Source organism: Centruroides sculpturatus, unplaced genomic scaffold (genome assembly GCF_000671375.1).
Source record: "Centruroides sculpturatus isolate CEXI.00-Female unplaced genomic scaffold, Cexi_2.0 scaffold355, whole genome shotgun sequence".
Taxonomy (NCBI): Eukaryota; Metazoa; Arthropoda; class Arachnida; order Scorpiones; family Buthidae; genus Centruroides; species Centruroides sculpturatus.
Window position 1 is genome coordinate 379711 of NW_019384632.1, and position 24260 is coordinate 403970.

The 24260-nt window shown below is 30.7% G+C and overlaps 2 protein-coding genes across 2 annotated transcripts in view; one reads left to right on the plus strand and one right to left on the minus strand.

The window, feature by feature from the left end:
• LOC111625787 (vacuolar protein sorting-associated protein 51 homolog) overlaps positions 1–21825 on the minus strand; it is a 47789-nt gene extending 25964 nt beyond the window's left edge. The window contains exons 1-6 of the mRNA XM_023369005.1: positions 21503–21825; positions 12715–12851; positions 12501–12644; positions 4131–4286; positions 3970–4043; positions 3743–3887 (exon numbers count right to left, since the gene is read on the minus strand). Coding sequence (XP_023224773.1) covers positions 3743–3887; positions 3970–4043; positions 4131–4286; positions 12501–12644; positions 12715–12798 — 603 coding nt within the window. The 5' untranslated portion in view covers positions 12799–12851; positions 21503–21825. The remainder of the gene's footprint in view (positions 1–3742; positions 3888–3969; positions 4044–4130; positions 4287–12500; positions 12645–12714; positions 12852–21502) is intronic.
• Positions 19059–24260, plus strand: part of LOC111625788 (lateral signaling target protein 2 homolog) — an 88709-nt gene continuing 83507 nt past the window's right edge. The window contains exon 1 of the mRNA XM_023369006.1: positions 19059–19235. Coding sequence (XP_023224774.1) covers positions 19200–19235 — 36 coding nt within the window. The 5' untranslated portion in view covers positions 19059–19199. The remainder of the gene's footprint in view (positions 19236–24260) is intronic.

Genomic DNA, 24260 nt, shown 5'->3' on the forward strand with positions numbered 1-24260 from the left:
TTTTTCCGCTTGGGAAGCGCAAGTGTGCGCGAGTTTTTCTACGGCGCTTTTCTTTCGTCGGTGAGTTGGTTTTTCTTCTATTTTTAAGTTACTAAGGTGAATGGTGAGGAAACCTTCGTCTTAACTAAACATAAGCCCCAAACAAAATATAATGAAAGCAAAATAAAAGTAAAATAAAAATAAAGCTCAGACTTGGTTCCTTACAAATTTTTCTCTGTAAAGTCAGAAACATCAGACTAAAATGTTATTCATTAGAAAAACACTTTTAACATTTTCTGTTAATCGTAAATGGCTGCATAAGTGTTAAAGCAATCATCTGAAATTGGGATAGAACACAAATTTATGTAAAAGTTGCTTTATGCAGTGCCTGCAACATCTGCATAGAACAAGACCATACTGTATAATCATTTATAAACTTGTTGAATAGAAAATTTACAATAAAGTGTTATTTTAAATTTTAATTATTGAAACATTCCATCATCTAAATTCGAGTGTTAGGCTAAAAGCCATAAAAATTTATTTCCCATGGAGTTGGTTCCTTGTTGAGGAGGATCCAGCTAGTCAGCGATGTGTCACCCGGAACTTTTGATAGAGGGCCCATATTGGACGCCAGACCCTTAACAACAACCACCTGACCTCATGGAAAAAACCCAAGAGGAATAACAAGAGAAAACGGAAAAAACACCCGAGGTCAGTCATCTTCCAAAGTCCGTACACCAAAGTCGTCCTCCGGGATTTATACTGAGACCAAGACTCCAGGATGAATACCGTGCTTCTTTAAGGATATCATCCCCACTTCAGTGACTTCACACCTCCGGGCTCCTGTTTACAGACAAGACCTAGAACTATTTTGAGCGAACATTCCATTGGCGGTGTCATCTGACCACAGATCTTTGACCCAAAAGAAAGGTATTTATCAACCTGCGATTCGTTTGTAAACTCTCTCTCTCGAACGGCTTAGTATCATTAGGGTAAACTTTAGGCATGCTCGATATCGAATATATCTGTATTTTCTTTTGTTATAATTAAAATTGTTATTCATTTGTTACTATGGAGTCCAAGTGAGTCACTTCCTCGTCTCTCTCCTCACCTCTACTCCGAATCCAACCGCTCACCTGCTACCGCTTGCGTGACGTAAAGTCACGATTTCCGAGTCCTGTGAGACTCAGTGGTGTCACATCCTGACATGGTGTCAAAGAGACACCGACCCTATGGTCACATATATATTAATAAATTTTCTTTGTAATGATTATATAACAAAAATATGTTTATCTTGCCATGAAAATATTCTGTATTAAAATGATTCTCAATATCTATTTTTCAAATATTTTTAATAATTTAAGATTTTTATTTATAAACTTTTAAATATTAATATAGTGAATTTGATTTAATTCTATGTAATTTTAATGAAAAAGTTTAATAAAAAAATGCATTTATTAAACATTTATAGTGTTTTTGTTGTACTTGCTGTAAATTAATTGTTGTTAAATTTACAGATAAATAGGGAAAATAAAGAAGCATAAAACATAAGACAAAAAATTTCTTAATATTTAACAGTACTTTAATGAATTGAAAATAGATTTTACCTTAGCTTATTCTGCACAGATACTGTAGATAGATACATACATAGATTTGATTCTGTTTCTGGTTAATTCTTACAAAGAAATATTAATAAATATGTGTTCATGTTTCCTCATCATATGATCTAAGTTTCTTTGAAAGGTTTACATATAAATACCCAAGTTGATTACATTTAATCAAATGTAGTTTTTCATTTCTTTTTCATCTACTGTAAGAGTTCTTTGCTTAGACATAATTTTATTCAAAGTATATGACATCAGTGTTCCTGGCCAAAATTTAATTTACAATAGTCTTTTCTTTAATAATAAATTTCAAAAATAATCAAAAATTAAAAAATAATTGGGAATGAACAATTATTTATTGTGACATTATCACAATGCTGAGCTGCAATTTTTAATCATATTCTTAATTTATTTAATTTAAAATATATGTTCTCCATCTCAAATTAGTAATGTCCTGCCCCTTTCCTGATAACAACAATCATGCCAGTCATCTATGTAGCTCCATTCAGATAAGAATTTTAAAATTGTATTCATGTGACTTCTGATCTAGACCAGAAGTTCATATATAGTTAATTGGGACCTCCCTCGGTCTTGACTTTCATCTATCTAACACTGTTCTCAAGATTAAAGGAGGACAGACAAACAGACAACAGTGGTAACTTATGTCTACAATTTTTTCAAATTGCAGCTAAATGAATAACAGAATGTTAACTTAAGAAGTTATTCTCAGAAGCATTTTTATACTGGACAGTTCAATAGCAAGAATGGTAAAGAGTATCACTATGGCAAGAATGAAATTACTTCTAATTACTTTAAATGAAACTAAACTAAAATTTATGTAATAGGGCTCATCTACATTAAATAACTTAAAAATTATATATAAAATATAAATGTAATTCATTTNCAACCATTGGATATGGGAATTAAAAAGATTTGAAACATTGTTAGCAAAAAAATATGAAAATAAACTTATATCAAATGGAAACAAATGTTTACTAACAAACTGTCTGAAAAAGAGGATAATTGTTTATTGAATGAACTACCTCAGATGGGAGCAAATAACTTATATAATAAATATATCTATTGCCTCTAACTTGATTGTACTTGATTTATACTCATATTAATAATATAATGGTATAATTGTACAATCATCCTTCATTTAATGTCATTAAGATGTTTCTAAAAATAAAATGTCTCATGCAAAACATTAATCAGGTGTCTATTTTCCATTACTTTAAATAACAAAAATTACAATGCATTGCAATAAAATATAAAACTCCAACTAATTTATTCAAATCTAGCAAAAACAATAAAATGGCACATATAAGTAACAAATTATAAATACATAAGTAATAATCAAATGTTGCATATTAAAAATCTTAAAACATTGCTTCTGATCACCAAATGATTAATATGACTGTTAACAAATAGCTGCTTTATTTGCAGTAACATACAAAATTTGAATGCTATACCTATAAATATTATTTTTATAATATGGTACAATAAATAAAATAAGCAATAAGCAACATTGAGAAGCAACATAAGCCACTTTTTAGAAAAAATGTAGACAAATATTTACAAAACAATAAATAAATAAATAAATTTCTACATATTTTAAATTTTTCTGGTACTTCTGTAAAATGTAAAATTAATTTATTACTGTTAATGATGTCACAAAAGTGTGTTTAGGCTTTCTGATATAAGAGATATCAGTAAATTGGTAAACTGAAGCCTTTCCCATGCCAGAAACATCCAAGATGGAAATTTTGTTTATTAATATTCAGTGCATTTCAAAATGTCTAAATGTAATTCTGATATTGTACCAGTGGCATTTTAGAATGTTGAGACTTTTTCCACATATTATTTTGTTAAAGTTTATGTATTGATGTAAAAATAAATTTTTCTTATAAAAACATTGACATAAAAATGTTGTATTAAAAAATATATATGTTCTATAAAGTATGATATGCTACTGGAAAAATTTTGACAAGACATATTTTTGGATATGCCTGTACTATATTAAAAAAACAAATCAATATATAAAATAACAACCAATTTTATGTTAACTGCAATCATTAAATAGTTTCAATAATTTAATATTAATGAGGTAAAATATTATTATATATACAGGAAAAAAACTATAAAAAACAAAATATTTAATTAAAACCCACATCTTTAGCTTTAAACTGTTCTCGAAGTTTTTCTTTAAGATCACTTATAATAACGTTACAATCATCTTGAATTCCATGAAAAGATGGCATATGTTTATATTGATGTAACACTTTTTGAGCTTTGGTGTAACATCTTAAAAACAAAATTGCTTCATTAATAAATGGAAAAGAAAATAATTTTTAAAATTAATATTGAATTAGTGAGAATATTTTACCTTACAGCTGGAGCATATGACTCATTTTCGGTGTATTTTTTTAAACGAGGAGGCAATTCAAATAAAAATTGTAACTAAAAAAAGTAATAGAAAAAATTTATATTTATATTTACTTTAGGTTATATTTATTTTTATTTACTGTAAACAGAAAAAATCCATACTTTCTTCAAAAGTGTATGAACACCTGAAAGTTTTGAGATTTGCTGACGGCGACCTTGTAAAGTTCCAGATATTAAACCACTAAATTCTGTGATAGCTGTCATATTAGTTGCAAGAAGATCCATTTCTTCTTCCATTTTCTTAAAATCATATTTCATCTTGAAATGAAAAAAATCAAATTAAATCAAGTTAAGTTAAATGAGCAATGTTATTATAGAAAGAAAGAATGAAAAAAGAAAAATAATAAAAACATCTGTTATAAAATTATATTAATAATAATACATAATAAAACTGCATTTTGTATTTTGAAAGAATAACAAGCAAGACAATTAGTCTATCTTGTTTTCCTTTTAAAGAATCAGATTATCATAAATCTGATTTAAAAAATAATCATAAAATCTTATCCACATAAGGCAATAGATGATTCAATCATATCAGGATGAAACTAACACATCAAAATGCAACATATTATTATATATTGGGTTGAACCAAAAGTTTGTTCAGTTTTTAGAAAGATATGAAATATACTATTTTGAAATAAATAAAAATCTTTAATCCACAATGCATTCACCCTTCTGTTCGATAACCTTATGCCACCTGATGGGTATTTTCATAATTCTGTCTGTGTAGAATTGGGTGGTTTTCTGATTGAAAAAATTATCAATGTGATTTTTTATACCTTCTAAAGATTGAAATTCTATGCCATTTAAATTATTCTGCAATGAACGAAAAAAATGATAGTCTGAGGGAGCAATATCTGGAGAATATGCAGGGTGACTCAGAATATCCCAGTTAAAGTTTAGAAGTTTTTGGTGCATGTTTAATGATATGTGCAGTCTTGCATTATCATGATGGAATACCACTACCTGTCGATTTGCAAGTTCCGGTCATTTTTGATGCACGGCAGCCTTTAGTTCATCCAGTTGGAGACAATATTTATTGGAAGTAATTGTTTGGTTGTTGGGTAAAAGCTCATAATAAAGAACCCCTTTCCAGTCCCACCAAACTGAAATCATTACTTTTCTGGGATGCAAACCAGCTTTAGGTTGTGGCATTGGAGGATCACCTGGCTTACTCCAAGATCTCTTGTGTTGAATATTGTTGTAAACAATCCATTTTTCATTGCCTGTTATTAATCACTTTAAAAAAGGATCATCTTCATTGCATTTTAAAAGTGAATCACATACAGAAACACACTCAATAAGATTTTGTTCACTTAACTTATGGGGAACCCAAACATCATAATGGGAAGTGTATCCGAGGCTAGCCAAATGTCTGACAGCAGATGTTTGGGATATTTTTAAGATGTCGGCTATCTCATGTTGTTTTATGCTGATCATTTTGAATTAAAGCCATTACGGACTCATCTTCTATGGTTGAAGGTCGTCCTGACCGAGGTGCATCTTCAAGAGAAAAATCTCCCTCCCTGAATTTTGAAAACCATTTCTGACATGTTTGATCAATAACTGCATCCTTCCCATATACAGTTAATTTTTCACTTAATTATACAGTCAACCCCCTATAACACTGTTGATTATTCTGTTTTATATGAATTCCATGTTGTACAAGTCACTTAAATTTTACAAATACGCAAGCCATTCACAGCCTGGCACACATATTTGTAAAATCTAAGTGACTCGTACAACATGGAATTCATATAAAACAGAATTATCAAGTGTTATGGGTGGGTTCGACTGTACAACACATATCTTTTTTGAGTTTTTGTTGTGTGAGGCCGGGACCACACCCCCCCTCGGACGGAAACTGGCTGTCGAGCTAAAGTCAATATATTGGTGACTTAGTACGTAAATAGGACCGGTGTGACCAAGGAACGGGGTGCGAGACGATTTAACTGTCGCATTCCAGCCGTAATTGACAGATTCACGGTCGTCAATCGTGAGAACGATCGAGGGATCGACCGTCGGGGAAACTTTGGACGGTCACCTTACATCGAGTTCAAAGCAGGTCCTGCTGACACTCCTGTGGAGGGGGCGGCGGCTGAGACAGCTTCCTCCTCTCCGGGACCGAAAAATAGACATTAGGTGACAATTTACGAGACCGTCATCCAGGAGAGGGCTTGACCCGACTCCGGAGGAGAACGGCCCGGACGGGGGTCATCTCGGCGACCCCTCGGCCCGAATCGCGTCCCTGGCAACAGACCCGGGACCAATAGAAGCGCAGAGGGACCAACATTCGGACCAACCAAAACCTCGGGATTTCGGGTGAGGAAAGATTATAAAAGCCCGAGGTCCCAAGGACACGGGGAGGTTGGGAGTTTGAGAAGCTGTTAGGAACTTCGACAGTCCCCGAGGACGGATCCACTCCGAGATTTTTCCGAAGGAGAGGACTAAGGATTCCAGCCCCAGGGAACAGCGAAACTTCCCGAGACCTCCACGGCGGGTGAGGAGACGAACTTTCTCCTCCCGGGATTTTTGGTGTGTGTGACGAACCTCGAACCTACGGACAACAAGTACAACTACGGACAATTCGACGAACTGTCTTGGACGGACGCATATCGAAGATCCGACAAGTGTAACGCATTGTAAGCATGTTTTCTAATCCAAATAAACGCGTTGAATTGGTAAATACGGTCTCTGTGTGAGTCTTTGCGTCCAGCAAACCGCGACCCCCATACGGAAAAGGCTTTCTCGTGTCATCCTGACAGATCACGGGTAAAGTGAGGGTCGTAACCTTTTCACCCCCCTTAAGGGCTCACATCACTACAGTGGTGCCACCCCAACCCCACACAAGGGCTCCTAAAACCCCACAGTTGCATTTTTTCCTTTTCGAAAATAATAGAGCATCAGATGTAGTAAATGCACCTTCATATCTTCCATTTTAATGTTTCTTTTTTCTTAAAAGTTAACAAATTTTTAAAAATAGTTGTAATTAAACTTATGTAATAAATATGCAGATATTCATAATGTCAACCTAAACAAGTTAAAACTTGATAAGCACAACAGAGGTGCCACAGACAAGCGATTATGTAAATACCCAAACGAACTTTTGGTTCAACCTAATATGAAAGTATGTGTAGATCTAGTACAGGGATTCCCAATGGGGTCAATATAAACCCCCCTGGGGTAAATGAAATTTTGAAAGAGGTCAATTGAGAGTCAATAAAAAAATCAGATTTTTATTGTATTTTTTCAAGAATTTCAGACAATTTTCAAATAATAAATACAATCACGCAGGAAATTCATTAACTAATTTAATACCGTAAGTTGCTTGATATATAAAGTATTATGCAAAATCCTGGAAAATAAACATTTTAAGGAGGTTGATTGAAAAGAATAGTTTTTATATGGGAGTCAATAGAAGTAAAATTTTAGGAATCCCTACTCTACTAGATGTGATAGATCAAGAATACAATGATTAATTAATCTATATATATATATATAAAAATGGACATGTATGTCCCTATATCTCACTTTTTTGCCAAAATTACACATCGCACATGAATGGTGTTTGTATGTGGTGGTAGCCCCAAGTCTCCATTCGTGCATAGGGGTGGTTGCGTCTCGATAGCTATAAGGGTGCGGGAGATATGAGGCTGAAAGTGGTTGAAAGTGGCTTTCTATTTCGAATGTTTTGTTCGATTTTTTCGAATTTGTTCGAATTAAATTCGAACATAAAATTCGAATATTGGTTCGATTATAGAACGATTGTAAACGTTCCAGAAACGTTGAAAATAGTTCGTTTGACTAAACGTAAAAATTCTCTAATTAGTCTGGAAACGGGGGACCTAATTCTTGCATTTTGTGAAAACGGGTAAGATTAGCTATAATGTAATTATCTTAATCTTCACTATCGTTACTTTTTGCCCAGCGAAGCGGGTCCTTGCAGCTAGATTCTAGATTACTTAGAAAAACAGTCTTTTATATATATATATATAACTATACTATTACATACAAATAAAAACCCAGCGAAGCGGGATCTTGCAGCTAGTTTAATATAAAATAACTTATATGCTTTTATAGTGAATAAGGTTGGAAAAATATTAACAAATTTTTGACTCAGTTAATATGCCATCTTCAGGTATGAATAGATTATGAAAAATGCTGAATAAGACATTCCTCTTACACTTGTTTATGTCAGAAGATAGTTTATTAATTGGGTTTAAAACATTAGTGTGAGAATTCAGACGATAGTATAAATTTTTACACTAATGCGTCACATTCGAAGGTGACTTTCATCATCCGAAGAGGGACACCCCCCTCGCAAGGGGATCGCTTGGTTATAAGGTGACTGCGTCATTTAAATAAATATCCAATTGGCTGCAGCAAACGTGTGATGCTAATCCAGAAGGTCATCGGCGAGGGTAAAACGAAATCCCGTGACCCCCCCATAAGTCCGACCTGATGAGAAATGACCAAAAAAGGCAATGAATTTTTCTACGGCTGGGGAGACGGTAATAAATCTGGAGAGATGTCAAATTATGTCAACGAAATCCCAGATTTTTCCCATGAGAAGTGAGTATAAAAAGGGGACGAATTTGCTCCTCCGGGCAGTTAGCTGAGGAGCTAACGCCAAAGCAACCCTCCGGACAGCTGAAGAAAATCTCTATATCGTCATCGAAGACCTCTACCCCGTCCATCGCTGCCTATCGCCATCCAAGGGAACTTCGATTGGAAACCAAAGGAAATTTCAATTGGAACTTCAGTGACCGATTCTAGTGCGTCCTACCAACTCCCTATACGAAGAGATCGCATACTACAAGGTAAACCCTTGCCAGAATTTTGTCTCTCTCCCCAACATGTCCCTCTTAGAGAGGTCTCTCTCGATCTTTAGCTTTAGGTTAGGTTAGAATATAGGATAGGTTTTTATTTTTATTATGCGTGTGTTATATTTATTGTCTTTGATATGTATAATCTCTTATTTGTTTATTAAATGTGTTAGTATTATTCAACCTGTGTAGTTATCTGGACACCTTGTCACGACTCCACTACCCCTCCCCATTCATTTGCCAAAGCCATCTCTGACAACGAAGCCGGTAAGTGGGGAGAAGCTCTCCGCTCTAACCCCCTCAGTTCACATTAGCATTTCTCCAACCCCACCCATTGTTATAGGCATGTTAACTTGATTTATATGTTTTTCAATTGTACATTTTTTATAATTATATGTTAAATATTTTTTCATGGTACTTTCTCCATTATAAAACATTTATTTCGGTATTATTGTTTAACACTTAAAAAATCAAAAATATCTTATATAAAAATATGGGGATCAATAGTAAAGTTACATTTGGTCATTATATTGGCCTTTCTTCCATGGGGGTTATCATAATGTGCTCTCCATGCAGTCAACAGTGAATTGCAATCTTTGTGGTTGATGCAATTCTAATTTTTGTTTGTTAATATAAATGAAAATATGATAATATAGTACATTCTGGTTAATTGGGATCACTGTTTATTTGGGACATACTGTATATTAAAAGACTGAAACAAGAGAGATAATTTAAAGCAAATTTACTTCATTTATTTGAGATATCCTGAAACTTTGTCAATACAGCATACACTACAAAGAAATACATGTTAAGGGCTGATATTAAAAACCAAATCAGAAGAATTAGCTACAAAAATGTATCAAATAAATTTCAAAGATATAAATGGGTGGTTATCATGATGGAAAATCAGACATGAAATAAAAATTAAAGAGGGCACACAGTGAAAAAGTGCTCACATTACAAGTGCCAAAGAATGGAAATAAACTAAGTTGTCTTAATTGCTGTAGAAATTTAGTCCTGATCAAATCTACAATATAGATGAAACAGTTTTACCATGCCACCTCAGATAATTCTGACTTATAAACATGGAATACTATCAGGTTCAAAAAGTAATGGATAACATTACAATATTGTGCTGCTATAATGTCAGAAAGTGATAAACAAAAGTTATCAGTCATTGGAAAGCACACCTTGGTGATTTCCAATGACTGACACTTTAAAGATCTTAGAATCTCCTGTTTATCAGTTGAGTATTATACCAACAAGAATGTATGAATGACATCCAACATTTTTCTGAAATAGCTTATGAGTTAGGATGCAGAACTGCAAAAAAATCAAGAACAATTATGCTACTCTTGAACATTCCTGCTGCTCATCTTTATGTAGTGTGTTTGAAAAACATTAATCAAGTTTCTTCTGTATTAAGTATTAAGAGTGTGGCTAATACCACACTCTTAATACAACCATTGGATATGGGAATTAAAAAGATTTGAAACATTGTGTTGTGGAAGCTGGTAGAATATATGATCAAAGCAATTGAAGAAAATATCTTATCATCATGTACAAAAGCAGATAAAATTAGATCAAAGGTTACTGTTTTAAAAGCAATACAATATACCACTGTTAGCTAAAGAAACATAAGCTGTACCACAGTTTGAGACTGCTTTTCTCATTGCAGTTTTAAGACTTCAGAACAGAAAATGCCTGATATAACCAATAACAATAATGAAATCATTTATGAACTATAAAATATTAGAAATCATGAAGAATTTTTATACATTGATAACAACCATCCATGTTGCAATGAAAATGAGGATTGTGTAGATGCAATTATTAAACAAATTGTTACAGAAAAATACATAAAAAATAAAGAAGATAATTCTTTAGTTTTTGTATGTTATTTTCATTACAACATAAATGGTTAATAAGGATAGTGATTGAGATGATATCCTGATCAAGACTTGGTGACTAGTAAGCCAGAAAATTTATTTTTGAACTAACAAGGAGACCCTATAGCCTTGGGGAAACGGATTTTGATGATCTTTGTTGTAGAGGTAATACACCATGTGAGTGTACTACCTGTAAAATACTAAAGTGCAATACTCAAATATAATCGAGAAAAATGAACTTAAAGGTTTCTTTCGCACTTATTTATAAGTTAGGCGTGCTTCTGCTTGAGCGTCCTGTGGCTGAGTGGTAACGCTCCTGACTCGTACACTTGAGTGCTCGGGTTTGATTCCCTTATGTATACTTTTTTTTTATTCATAAATACTTAATGTATTTATTNTAAAAGTTATAAATTTTATTCAACTAAGTATTCTGAAGAGTAAATTTCATCATCTTCAAAACTATCTATCTTAAAACAATGGCAGATCAACTAGGTGCATGCAATACAGTAAATGAGGACACAGGTCTTGGATGCATAGTTGGATATTTACATTTTGGCAAAAAAATAAAAACAATTTTCAAATATTCCATATAAAAGTATGAAACATTTAAATAGGTATATGTTCATATGCATATACTGTATAACAAAAATATAAATTTTGTAAGGTCCAATAAATAATTTTTAAACTAAAGTCTGTGACACACACTGCTGCTGACACAAAATAACATAATCACAGATACATTACAATTTTTATATGTAAAATTACTACAAAAGAATCTTTTTTTATTTTTAACAGAACATATATATTTATTTAATTTATATATTGCAGATTATTAATTATATATTTCATATTTACTTTTGTTTAGAACAGTGATTCTCAACCTTTTTTTTGTCATGGTACACTTTTAATAATTTAAAAATTTGACGGCACACACGGTTACTTTGGTAAGTACCGCAGGACAACCAGTGACGTCATAATGCAATTTCTAAACGCAATTGGTTATTTAAGTCACATGTACCCCACGTTTCTTTATGCAGTGCTCGAGAAGCGATTTATAGCAAACACACTGAAACTGGTTTCTAATTGGCCAACACTGCTTGTGATGTTATTTTGCTACACTCTCGCTGCATAAAGAAACGTGGGGTTTCTAAATGCCTTGGTAACTGCTGGCAGTTACCAGTTACATGGGTTACAATTTCCAAATGCACTCTAGGAAGGAAGAACTGATTAAACTACTTGTCTGACATCGCTTATGTATGAATATTTGCAGTGGCGGCACACTTCAAAAATCTCATGGCATACTAAAGTGCCAGGGCACAGTGGTTGAGAATCACTGGTTTAGAAATAAGACTATCAGATTTTACTCCATAACCTTTTTCTTTTATTTTATGGGGAATAAAAAATGTATCAATTATGATCTTTTTAATTAAACTACTTTATAGAAATACAATAATTTCTATCTCCAGTAGAAAGAAATTTAATTTTTTTTATTTATTCATTCTGCTATGTGAGCATTAAAGATGCCTTATAACAAACTCATCATTAGTTTGGTTATGTCTTTAATAGAGCCACCAGTTAATGAGATATGAGACATGATATAATTAAACCAGAAAAAGTGCTATGGATCTAACTCAAATTCAAAGTCAAATTTTCCAAAACATGGGCTGATGTTTTTACTAATTTAGTTATCTAGCTAAGGCGATACAATATTCAAACATATAAAATTAAATTATTAATTTATAAATAAAAATGCTTACTTTCTGAATTGTATCAGTTGCACTAATAAACTTATTATAATTTTCATACACCAGTGTTTGCATTTCACTATCAAGTAATTGAATCTGCTTATAAATTTCATCTTCTTGATTAATTAATTCAGTCAAACTATATTCTTTCAGGAGCTGTAAAAGCAATCTTTCATTAGTGCAAATCTATAAAATTAATTGCAATTAAAAAAACAATTTTTCTTACTTTATTCAAATACATATCAGGATTAAAATCAGGCCCATTAATATTATATGGATTTATTTCCTGGTTTTCTTTGTTACCCTGCATTCCGTAATATTCTTTTAATAAACCTCGATTTCGGTGGCGTTGAATTTTATCCTCTACAAATATCCATAAAGCATATTTAGATTTATATAAAATTTATTTTTTCTTACTAAATTTATTAAATTAGATATATTAATTAAAACTTTGATTTCATAAAATATTGAATCAAAATCTTATTAGTTAAAAATTTAAGTTCAACATTTCTTATAATCAAATTTAACAATATTAAAAATGTTGATGATTTTGATCTGCAAATAAGCCAAAAAATAAAAGATAAAATAAAATACTTAATAATAAAATCACATGAAATGATTAATATATGATTTTGTGACAAAATGATGATAATATATCTAATTTTGAAATGAAAAACAAAATTTATCCGTAATTCTGTTTTTGAAAAACAAAAAAACAAATGTGAAGTAAAACCAATTTAATAAGATCTCTTAAAAAAATTATGAATGGAAAATAAAATCACTAAACTCTCCAATTTTAAGAAAATTTACAAAATGTTCTTTAGTAGAGTCACAAAAATATAATTTTCATTCATAACAATATCCAAAGTACTTTCAGATAAATTAAATCCATCTTTAAGAAAAGAAACACATTAACAAAAGCATACTTCTTATTCAACAGAACATAAATATCAATTAGATCAAACAAATAAGAATGTTATAAACAGTTCAAAAAGAAAAGTTCAATATCATAAATGTATTTATTTTGATATATTTTTTTTATCATCACTAAATTGAATGCTTAACTGTTCTAGTTTAAATCAGTTTATAGTTAAGTGTTCAATCTGATGATGAGATGTGAAATATCTCAGAAAGCATTAAAATGAAGTAAATACATTTGTCTTCTTAAACTGTTTATCAATTTTTAGTCATTAATTATGATTAATGTCGTTTGATCTTTGACTGCCAACATGTTAATAAATAAAGCTATTAAGGTATTCAATTAGGTACATTTACTGTTTAATAAACTGAGTAATCTACATTATATCCAATCTATTGCTATTATATAATCACATCTTAACTTTCCTTCTGTATGTAATGGGATAAAATATTTTACTTGTTTTTAGAATATCTCAGGATTTTATTGTTGTATGTGTTCCTACTTGTGTAACTCATAATTTATCTTATTTGTATTCTCCAAATTTTAGGTTAAATGTCTTATATTGTTCTTTCTTTTACTAAAGTATTACAAATGTGTACAATTTCGAACATTTGTTACATTTAGAATGCATTCATTTTAAATCATTTTGTAAAAAGACTTTGTATTTATAAAAAACTATGTATTTAATTCAATTCTTATTGAAAATTAAGTTTGTTTTTTTTTGTAATACAGGTTTCCTACCAATTTTCCAGCTTGGTTTTAAACTTTATCAGATTAATGGTTTTGCTTGACCAACTAACATCATACACAGCTAATAGCAACAATATATGATTTATCCTGGACCACTATTTATATGTTTCTCATGTCTAAAGCACTATGGAATACTAAAAACTTAAGTACATATTAAATGTGATCTAGATATTTGTTTGAAACCATTGACATTTGTATCAGAAGCTATAGCTCTATAGCAGGTGTGGCCAAACTTTTATCCCTTAGGGGCTACTTTTTTGGTAAAATATAGTCTGTGGGCAACTATGAATATGGGCAAACAATTTTAGGATTTTTATATGCGCAAGCATTAACATTCATTTGCATTGTTCATCGGGATAAATACAAATAGTATGGGTACGTTGCAAAGACAGTCTAATATTGTAAGAATAAATTATCGAATTAAGATTTTTAAACATTAATTTAAGTGAAAGCAAATTGTTCAACTTTAGCTTTGCAGGCTACTTTCAAAACCTTTGCGGTCGACCGCGGTCTATGTGTTGGCCATCCCTGCTCTATAGCTATGGTTATGCAAGTAAAATGACTAAAACTCACACAGAATAGACAGATACCATCTGTTACAGTATAGAAAAATCTAGTGAATTTACACTATATGCAATGTCATCTGTAGCAATTTAGTGAACAAGTGATGATTATTGGTATATTAGATATACTTTCATAACTCTGTCTGGATAAGAATGGGCTTGAGTATCAGATGCCAGAAATTCAAATGTTTATAAATATACATATATATATATTTCGAACATATCAGGACTATAGGGAGGTTGCATGAGCATTTCTCATCTAAATTTCTGTCACATGGCATGGACAACATTGGTAGTGTGCAATTGAGCATTTGTTGTGGAACAGAATCATATTGAATGAATGAATTCCAAGAGCAGCTCAGAGCATTTTGACTTTACAAGGTCCATAAAGGTAATTCTATCTGATTCCCTGACCAATTATGACATTGTTTCCTGATCTATTAAGGTCTCTGAATGCCTCCTTACCATTATGTAATATTTGGCCAAGTCTATTTAAGCCCATTTTGCACACAATTATATAAACTTTTGTTATTAAAAAACACTTTATTCATTTCTTTCAAAAAACAAAAAACATCACATGAAATTGATTACATAATTAGCTATGTCATTTCTATGTCATATAAAAATTTCATTATTTTATTTAAATTAATTCATAAATTTTATTTAAATAAGAAAAAGACTCTCATTACATCATAAAATCAATTTTTCTTAAAGTGATGACGTGGGAAATTCAAAATAATTTAAACAGAATAAATCATGCCTCTGTGAGAGGGAGAAATTGCTTATCATGGTCCAGCACAGACCCACTCAAGGTCATTACGTTTCTTCCAATCCCTCCCTGAAACTTATAATGGCAGTGGCAGAGTTTTGGTGGAAAAGTGGCTCATTGCCAATGGAGGTTTTGAAAACCAAATTTTAACTTTATGGCGATATTTTGCTATACTTCCAAAAATCCATGAGCCATTTGAAGATGAAAATTTGCAATTAGGGAAAAGACATCTCACAGATCATCAATGTCAAAATTGGCAGGATTATTATCTCAACATACTGTATGGTGCCAGCAGCAAAGAATACAACAAATAAAAATACATAAATTGAATGATTGAACGAGGTCTGCCACATGGTCCAGTTGGAACCATGTGGCGAATGTCCTGTACACAATATTGTTAAGCTGACTGACAGTTCTTTGCCATCCTATGGCATCAACTAATTAACCAAATGTCATTCAGGTCAAAAAAAAATCGGGAGGATTGTGTACACGACATAATTGCAATTATTTAAGGCGCAAATCAGTTTTTGTGTTATCAGAGGAAGGATAACATGTAAACAAATAAAGTTTTGATGGTTATCACAAGTCAATATCTAAAGGTTCAAACAATGGTGCACTTGAAGTATTTACATGTGCTCGATTTTCTTACTCACTCTATACAATCTGCATCATTCAGCATTAGTCATTTCAAGCTTTTTTGATTCCTTTTAATATGAACAGAAATGTAAACATGAACAGAAGGAAATATGAACAGAAATGTAAGAGACATATATCATTGGAAAAGAAAATTTCCAATGATATATATTTCTTACATTTCTATTCATATTTCCTTTGCAATTTCTTTGATATTATTAAAATTTTCTTTAACTTGCACACTTATTAACTTATAACTTTACAAATTCTATATTATTGGTTATTGTTGCTAAGCAATAGAGAGGTTGCGGCTGACGTTTTCAATGCAAAAACGTGTACGTCAGATGTTCAGTGCCACTTTCCTAAAGGCCTAGAAGCTTGACAATGGTGTTTGGAATGTCGAGCATGATTCCACTGACTATCCAAGCACCATTGTCAAACTTCTAGGCTTATAGGAAAGTGGCGCTGAATGTCCGACATACATGTTTTTGCATTTTAAATGTCGGTCGCAACCTCTCTAATATTGTAGATCCTATTCTTCTGTACAAATCAATACCAATTTCAACATCCTATCTCTTCATGATCCAAGGTTATACACTATCCAAATACTATGCAGCATCATGACTTTCAGTGTTCATGTGCAACTGCAAACCCACCTCAGCTGCACACTACCACTACCCACCAATTTAAATATGAACATAAACCCTCTATCCAACAGAATTTTAATTATTAGATTATCATTCATAGTTTATGAGATATAAGCGCGACAAATCTTGCCATTCTTTTGGTTGCTCCAGTTTTTGTAGTCTCCCCTTATACCATATAGAATTTAAAGACATATTCAGATCAAAAAGGAGTGAGAGCAACAGATAGATTCTGTGGTACCTTTGGATTCCTTGACTTTCACTGACATTTGATGTCATTCTCTGACTTTTCCTGCTTTCCAGGTAAAAATATTATTCCCTGGCTTTCCAGGTCTGTATGAACTCTGCTTTATTGCCCATTGCAACTTCTTGAGCATTTTGACATAGCATGCAGCATTCCTCATTGAGCTCCTGGAGAAAAGAGCTCAATGAGAAGCGGCCATGTTGATCAAAAAACAATGTCATCATTACATTATCCATACTGTTCTGTACAGCCAACAATGAAGTCTAACTTCTTTGTTGGCAGAGAGTCAGATTGATTCTACTGAAGGCTCTGTCTCTTTGTTTTGGGCTAATAATGATGGTACCATGTCTCATCACATGTCACAATGTGAGACATAAAGAGGACATCCTATACTTAATATCACTGTAGATCCTGCAAAGCATTGGCCATGTGATAGCTCTTTTGACCATCATCAAGGTTATGGGAAACCTAATGAGCAGATTTTCTGGTACTGTGGTCAGTTGATGATGATGTGATGAATGGTACCATGACTCAGAGCTGCTAGTGCCATGATTTAATTTACAGTGAGATGCTGATTACCCTCAAATCAATTCTTCCATACACACAACAATGTTTGTAGCTTTCTATGGTTGTCCCAGCTGGTTGTTATCACTGAGGAAAGGGAAATCCTGTAGGAACAATTGTTGCACATGTGCACTTGTGTGAGGCTTATGCAATAATCACTGTACACTGCTTTCATCCTCTTATGCATCTGTCTGCTTCCAACACCTTCTGTTGTTAAAAAATGCACTACAGTATGCAGATCTTTGATAATTTTCATTTTGACAATTGGACAGTGAGTACACTGCCACTAGTGGTGTTTGCATGCACTATGCATTATGTGACACATGACATGTCAGTTGTACTGGTCTTGTTTCCATGCGAAAAAAACTTGCCAGAATTACTATCATATTCCTACAATTATGTATGTTTAGTTTTGAAATGACTGTGCCTTATTTATATATAGATTAATAATAATACTAATAATATGACAGTAATTTACTTTTTCAAGAAGTTTTTTAATTAAGAATTTTTAATATGATTTAATTATTATTATACAGTAAACTAAGACCAAAATTATAAAATGATAATGCTAGATTTATTGGGAAATAAATTGACCAATTAAATATGTAGATATTACGTATTTTTTGGACTACTTGTATTGAACTTTTTAATAAAATAAAATTAATTAATTTAAAATATTCTGGAAGTAAAGACTGATCTGAAGTGAGACTACAACTCATAATTCCTCTTTTCTATGCAGTTGTATTGCCAATTACATTATTCAAACTGTTATCTAATCTTCACTTTCAAACCAATTAATTTACAAGATATAACTATAAAAGTCACTCACTATATAGTAGAAAGTGACTAGTATGGTTATATCTTTTAAATCATTCTTCTATGGTCATATGTGGTCTAAATCAGTAGTCTGAGTAGCATAATTGTTAATGCAATTGCATGGTAAGCAGGAGTTGCATGTTCCAATTGGATGCAATTCCTGGATGGATGCAAAAGGCACAAGATGGAAAAATGGAAGGAGATTGTCGTGGTGGTTAAGGTCCCAAGAGACTCAAATAACCATTGAATGAATACTTATTCAATTCTTTCCCTTAAGAATTTAAAAACACTATCTTGTATGTATGTATATATGTAATTAAGCCCAAATTTTTATATATGTTTTTTATTACATTAACTATATTGCAAAATTACTATCATAATCTTTTAAAAATTCATTTGATAAATATTAACTTCTTTGAAATCAATACTAATTTCATAATCATGGCAACTGTCTTTAAATGAAATCATTTGCATTGATAAAACAATGCATGAGGCAACCCACTATACAAAAGCAATTTGAGACAATAATATTAGGAATTTATAGAAAATAATTAGCATTTTTTCAAAAAAATTATATATTTTTTTATTTAAAATTATTAATAAAAAAAGAATAGTTGGATGAGATATTTCAATTTAACTTTTAATGACAAAGTTTTCTATNAATTAATTTTACTTAACATGATACATAATCAGTTCAGACATGGCTATAATCAATAACAACGTGTCCCATTCTAGCAAAGTTAAACTTAAGATGTATATTTATTTAATTTGTTTAGTAAAAAATTAACAAAAAGGAAAAAAAAAACAAAATGAATTCAATAAGGAAGTGGTTATATAGACCAAAGGTAAGAGTTTTGATCTATTTTCATTTGTAAAAAGAAATTGTTAGAAGTATGTTGTTTATATATGATAGATAAAGTTACATGTTTGATATTACATACAACTATTAATCATTAGGAACTTTGTACATGAAGTATATTCAGTTTATTAATTATTAAAGGTCACTTATTAATTCTTATTCAAGAGATTTAATATGTAAGAATTGTTTATATGTAAACATTAGTAGTTTTAACTCTATAGAAAGTTCCACCCATAATTTTATATAACCTATATTTCACTTATGTTTACATACATGACCATATTTACACATAAACAAGATACAACTTAAGGCCTTGTTCTTTTCTGAAAAACAATTATTATTATCATTAATATTTGTGAAGGGAGAGGATCTTTTTGATATAGCTTAAGGCTAAAACAAATCTAAATCATAAGTTTCAGAGTCAGATTTAGATTTGTGGCCCAAAGCTACAATATACAAATGGCCTTTCCTCCTTCACCAATTAATAATGGGTAATATGTATAAACTGTCATTGAAAATAGAACGAGGCCCTTCATAATGGCTGCGTTCAGCAGACTCAACAGTTCCGGAGCTGTTGAGTACTTTTCTGCTGAATGCCTTCTACAGTAGCGATCTTTCGGAACATGTTTGGTGTTTTGACGTCACATTTGGTAGCGTCTTTCATTTACACTACCTATTCCTACCTGAAACTGACCAATGAGACTTTTTGTTCCAACGCGACGTCACTCATCATTTGGCAGATCTAGGTTGCTATATAACAGCTACCGATTTGCTCAGTTACGACTGTTGAGTCTGCTGAATGCTGCCAATATGAGATCATAAGTTATGGCTTATATAGCTTATATATAAATATGGCTCTAAGTTTACTTATACATTTAATGTAAATTTAATTGCAGCTGTTTTTAATCTACTTAATAGGCCAAATTTAGGCTTTAAGAACAAATAAAATGTTATAATACATATGAACAAAAAATTAAATTTTAGGACTTACATAAGATAAATATAAATGCAAGTCCTACATGTACATTTACACATAATAATAAAGAAGTAAACAGTCTTTAGGTGATACATTATTTGAATAAAATAAAACTTCTGATAATTCAATCAAGTAGCTTTTGTTAAGTTCTATTAATTAATATTTGTATAAAGAAAAATTATTTTTTTATTACTAAATTTTGTTTAAATTTTTCTTAAAACAAATTTTTAGTGTTTGTTATTTTTGGTTATCTGGTCATGTTGTATTTATAAGAAAATATAAATATTGAAATCAATATGCATAGTTTTTAAATGATTGTATGTCATCTTAAAAATTAAATGAGAATTATTTTTAGATTAAAAATTAAAATTAGAAAGTAATCATAATTATCATTTCAATTGTAATTAGAAAAACTTGTTGCCATTTGATAAAATATTGCAGTCTTGATAATGGATTTCTAAATGATATTAATAATTTTACTGTATTTAAGTTTTTGTTTCTAATCCTGAATAATCAAACACCTACATCCTTTTTCCCTTTAAATGAAACAAATGTATAAACTCCTAAAATAAAGCAATGTCTAATTCTTTATAAGCAGTTTTTACATCCATAAATACATTACATGTATCTTTTTACTTAATGCATGTAATTTATGCATTTCATCTATTTGAATTTTTATAAAAGTAAGTTGTGAAATTTTGCATTAAGAAATAATTGTTATTTATAAGGAATTATATTTCTGTATCATATGCACAGATATTTTTTTCTAATTAGGGCCAATTATCCAATGAAACACATTTAAATTCAGGTGAGATACAAGGTCTGTTCAAAAAGTATCGGACCTTATTTTTTTCCGCGTAAACCAATGATGCGAGAGAGGCCTCCTTCGGTGGAGTTGTGGAGGGGACAGTCATGCACAGCCCTGAATTTTTTCCCGCCTGCAGAAAGCATCAGTCGTTGGTAATCGGCGTATGAGTGAGGTCATGTAGTGCGCTCTCGTCGGATTTCACTAAGCTGGAAAATGACTGAACAACGTGAGCAGCGATATTACATCAAATTTTGCCAAAAACCTTGGCGATACCCGAGTGTAAACCATTCTCAAGATTCAGCAGGCTTTCGGGGANTAAAACTTAACATTTTGTGCATAAATATTAATTACAAATAGTTAAATTATAGCAATTTATTGTAAAGTTTCTGATTATCAATTTAATCTCATTTTCTTAAAAATATTAAAATATATGTTGAATAATGTTGAACAAGGTGAAAATGAATGATACCTGAATAACCTGCTAAATCTTAATACTATAATTCTCCTTAATTCTTTGAAAATTATGCAGGCCTATATTCTTAATGCTTATCTAAGAAATATTTTCTTATTTTCGATTAGATTATGCTGATTATTATTGTGAGAACAGTGTGCTTATCTAATCAATCTCTCACTGTTTTTAATTTAAATTTTATTAACTTATTTGGATGAATTGGTACAATGAAACAATTTTTATTTGACATATTTACAGATTACTTATGTACAGGGTCATGATATAGGATTACCAATGATGTTAAGATTTAAAATGATAGCAAAACTTAGTTTATGTTTGTGATAAATGGCAGTTTTAAGTAAGGATAAATTTATTTCATGGCTTATTTACATCATAATAATTAAATATCTTTCAAAATTCTAGTAATGACGCATTTAAATATAAAATGAAGTATTAATGTTCTCGTGTATACATTATATAATTTATCTGTACATTTAGTTTTATCTATTTTTATAAATATGACAAAATATAATAGTTAAAAGTTNATACAATCTTAATCCATTCCTGATGTTTGGACATATACTAAACCAACCTTTCCCATAAGAAGTAATGTAAAAATGATTAATCCATTCTCATGTAAAAAAAAATAGCTGGCTTTAAACACTTCACTTTCCTGGCTAGTTCCTGCTTGATTTTTCATGAGATCAGCATGTATCTTTTTAGCTTTCTCACAAATAATTGCTCCTGATACGCTGTCTCCAGCACTGTTTTTCAGTTATCGAAAGCAAAAGCAATTTCTGGACATGATCTAAGGTCTTCGATCTCTATTTAGAAATTGATTTAACCCCTTTCGCAACGTTAGCAGATTTAATAATGTCTTTATTTTTCGCAATTGTCGATATCGTCATTCTCGGAATACAGTATGCAACAGTTAAAATCTCGAACACGCATACCACCTTCATATTTCTCAACAATCTTTTTTTCAGTTCCATTGTGATTCTAGTCATTTTTTTAGTTGTCTGTTGCTTTTCATTTGCCTTTTTGCAATTCATGATTAATAAAAATAATAAAATTTTACTTACAAATTAAAATCAGAAGAAATTTAACAAAGTTATAAACTGTGGCACCATGAACGTCTAGTCTGGTCTAGTACACCAATAGTGCTAATTGTTCATAGATGGCGCGTATAATTGAATTAAGTCGTATGCTGAGCAAAATTTGTTTCGTCCAAACAGGACATATTCTGAATTAGACATATTCTAAAGCAGACGTATACCGAGGTACCACTGTATTATATTTGTACAGATGAAATTATTTAAATAAATGTTACATTATAAATCCAATTTTGTCAATAAAAGTAAAATTTCACTAAAACATTTATTTATGATACAACATAATCAATTATTTATAAATTCATTAAAAAATTTATATTATTAAATATCATTATTTCTCTAAAAAGAAATATCAGATTGCATCAGCCATCAATAACATCGAATTTCCTTCTAATACATTTCCATATGATGATAATTGATTCAGTCCCAATATTTAGTTCAAAATCACATATATTTTGTGAAATTCATAAAAATATACTTGAAATTAATGATAAATTATTTTGACATTAATTTCATTATTATGTTCAAAAAATATTCAATAATAATTATTGCTCCAATAGACAAATGTTTTCCAGATATTAGTGACAATCAGTATTGTTGGTGTTGTTTAAATGTAAAAAAAAAAATTATTATTGCAGATAAAGCAATAGCAATTTTTATAAAATGTCCATATTAAATTTTAATTTTTTAAAAAATTTAGTCAATAATTATTTTTTATGTCTAAAATATAGTAAATATATCTGTAGCATGTTTGAAAATTTAGCTAAAATTTAAACTGTAAATACTGTTAAAGTATTTATAACACAATAGAGACTTTTAATTTTGAACAAAACATACAGTACACATTTATTTTCCATTTTAAGTCAGATTATAAATTTGTTTCATTATTATAAAGTTATCATCAATTTGATATAATAATTTCTTAAATAAAAATATATAATACAGTATCTGCAAAAAACTGTTTGACATTTTCTGATTTTTATGAATCACTTCTTAAACCAATTTTCATTTTACCATTAATTATTATATTTACAGAAGATGAAATAAATGTTATAATAATACTATAAATAGTGTATCTTATACGGTAACATATATGTTTATATTTAAGATTTAATATTTTCAAAAAAATAAAAATAAAAATAAAATGTTTTCATATAAAAAATTCAATAAATTTTTACATTTTATGAAGATAATTCTTAGAATTATTGTATTTCTTTTTTAAATAAATATGTTAGATTAAAAATATGGGAATCTTTCCCCTATATTAATATTGCTAATACAAATAATAAATGTAATAACAAATACAGAAGCAATTTCCAGCATGTATAAACAAAAAACAATCTCTGCACAAGTGTTTATAACTTATAAATATATATATATATATATACAGTGGCGGCCTTAGGGGGTGGCGAGCAGGGCATTCGCCCAGGGCCTCGCTCTTGGAGGGGCCTTGCGCAACAACCAAGTAGAAAAAAGTTAATATTTAAAACTTTTTATTTTATCCTTGGCTATTAGTTATAACAATAAAATAAATTTAATTTATAGTACAGTATATATTAATATTAATAAGTGCCTACTATTTCAATTCACATACTTTGCACAAAGGACAAGGGCCTCGCAAAGATCTGCCGCCCAGAGCCTCGCAATGGATAAGGCCGCCGCTG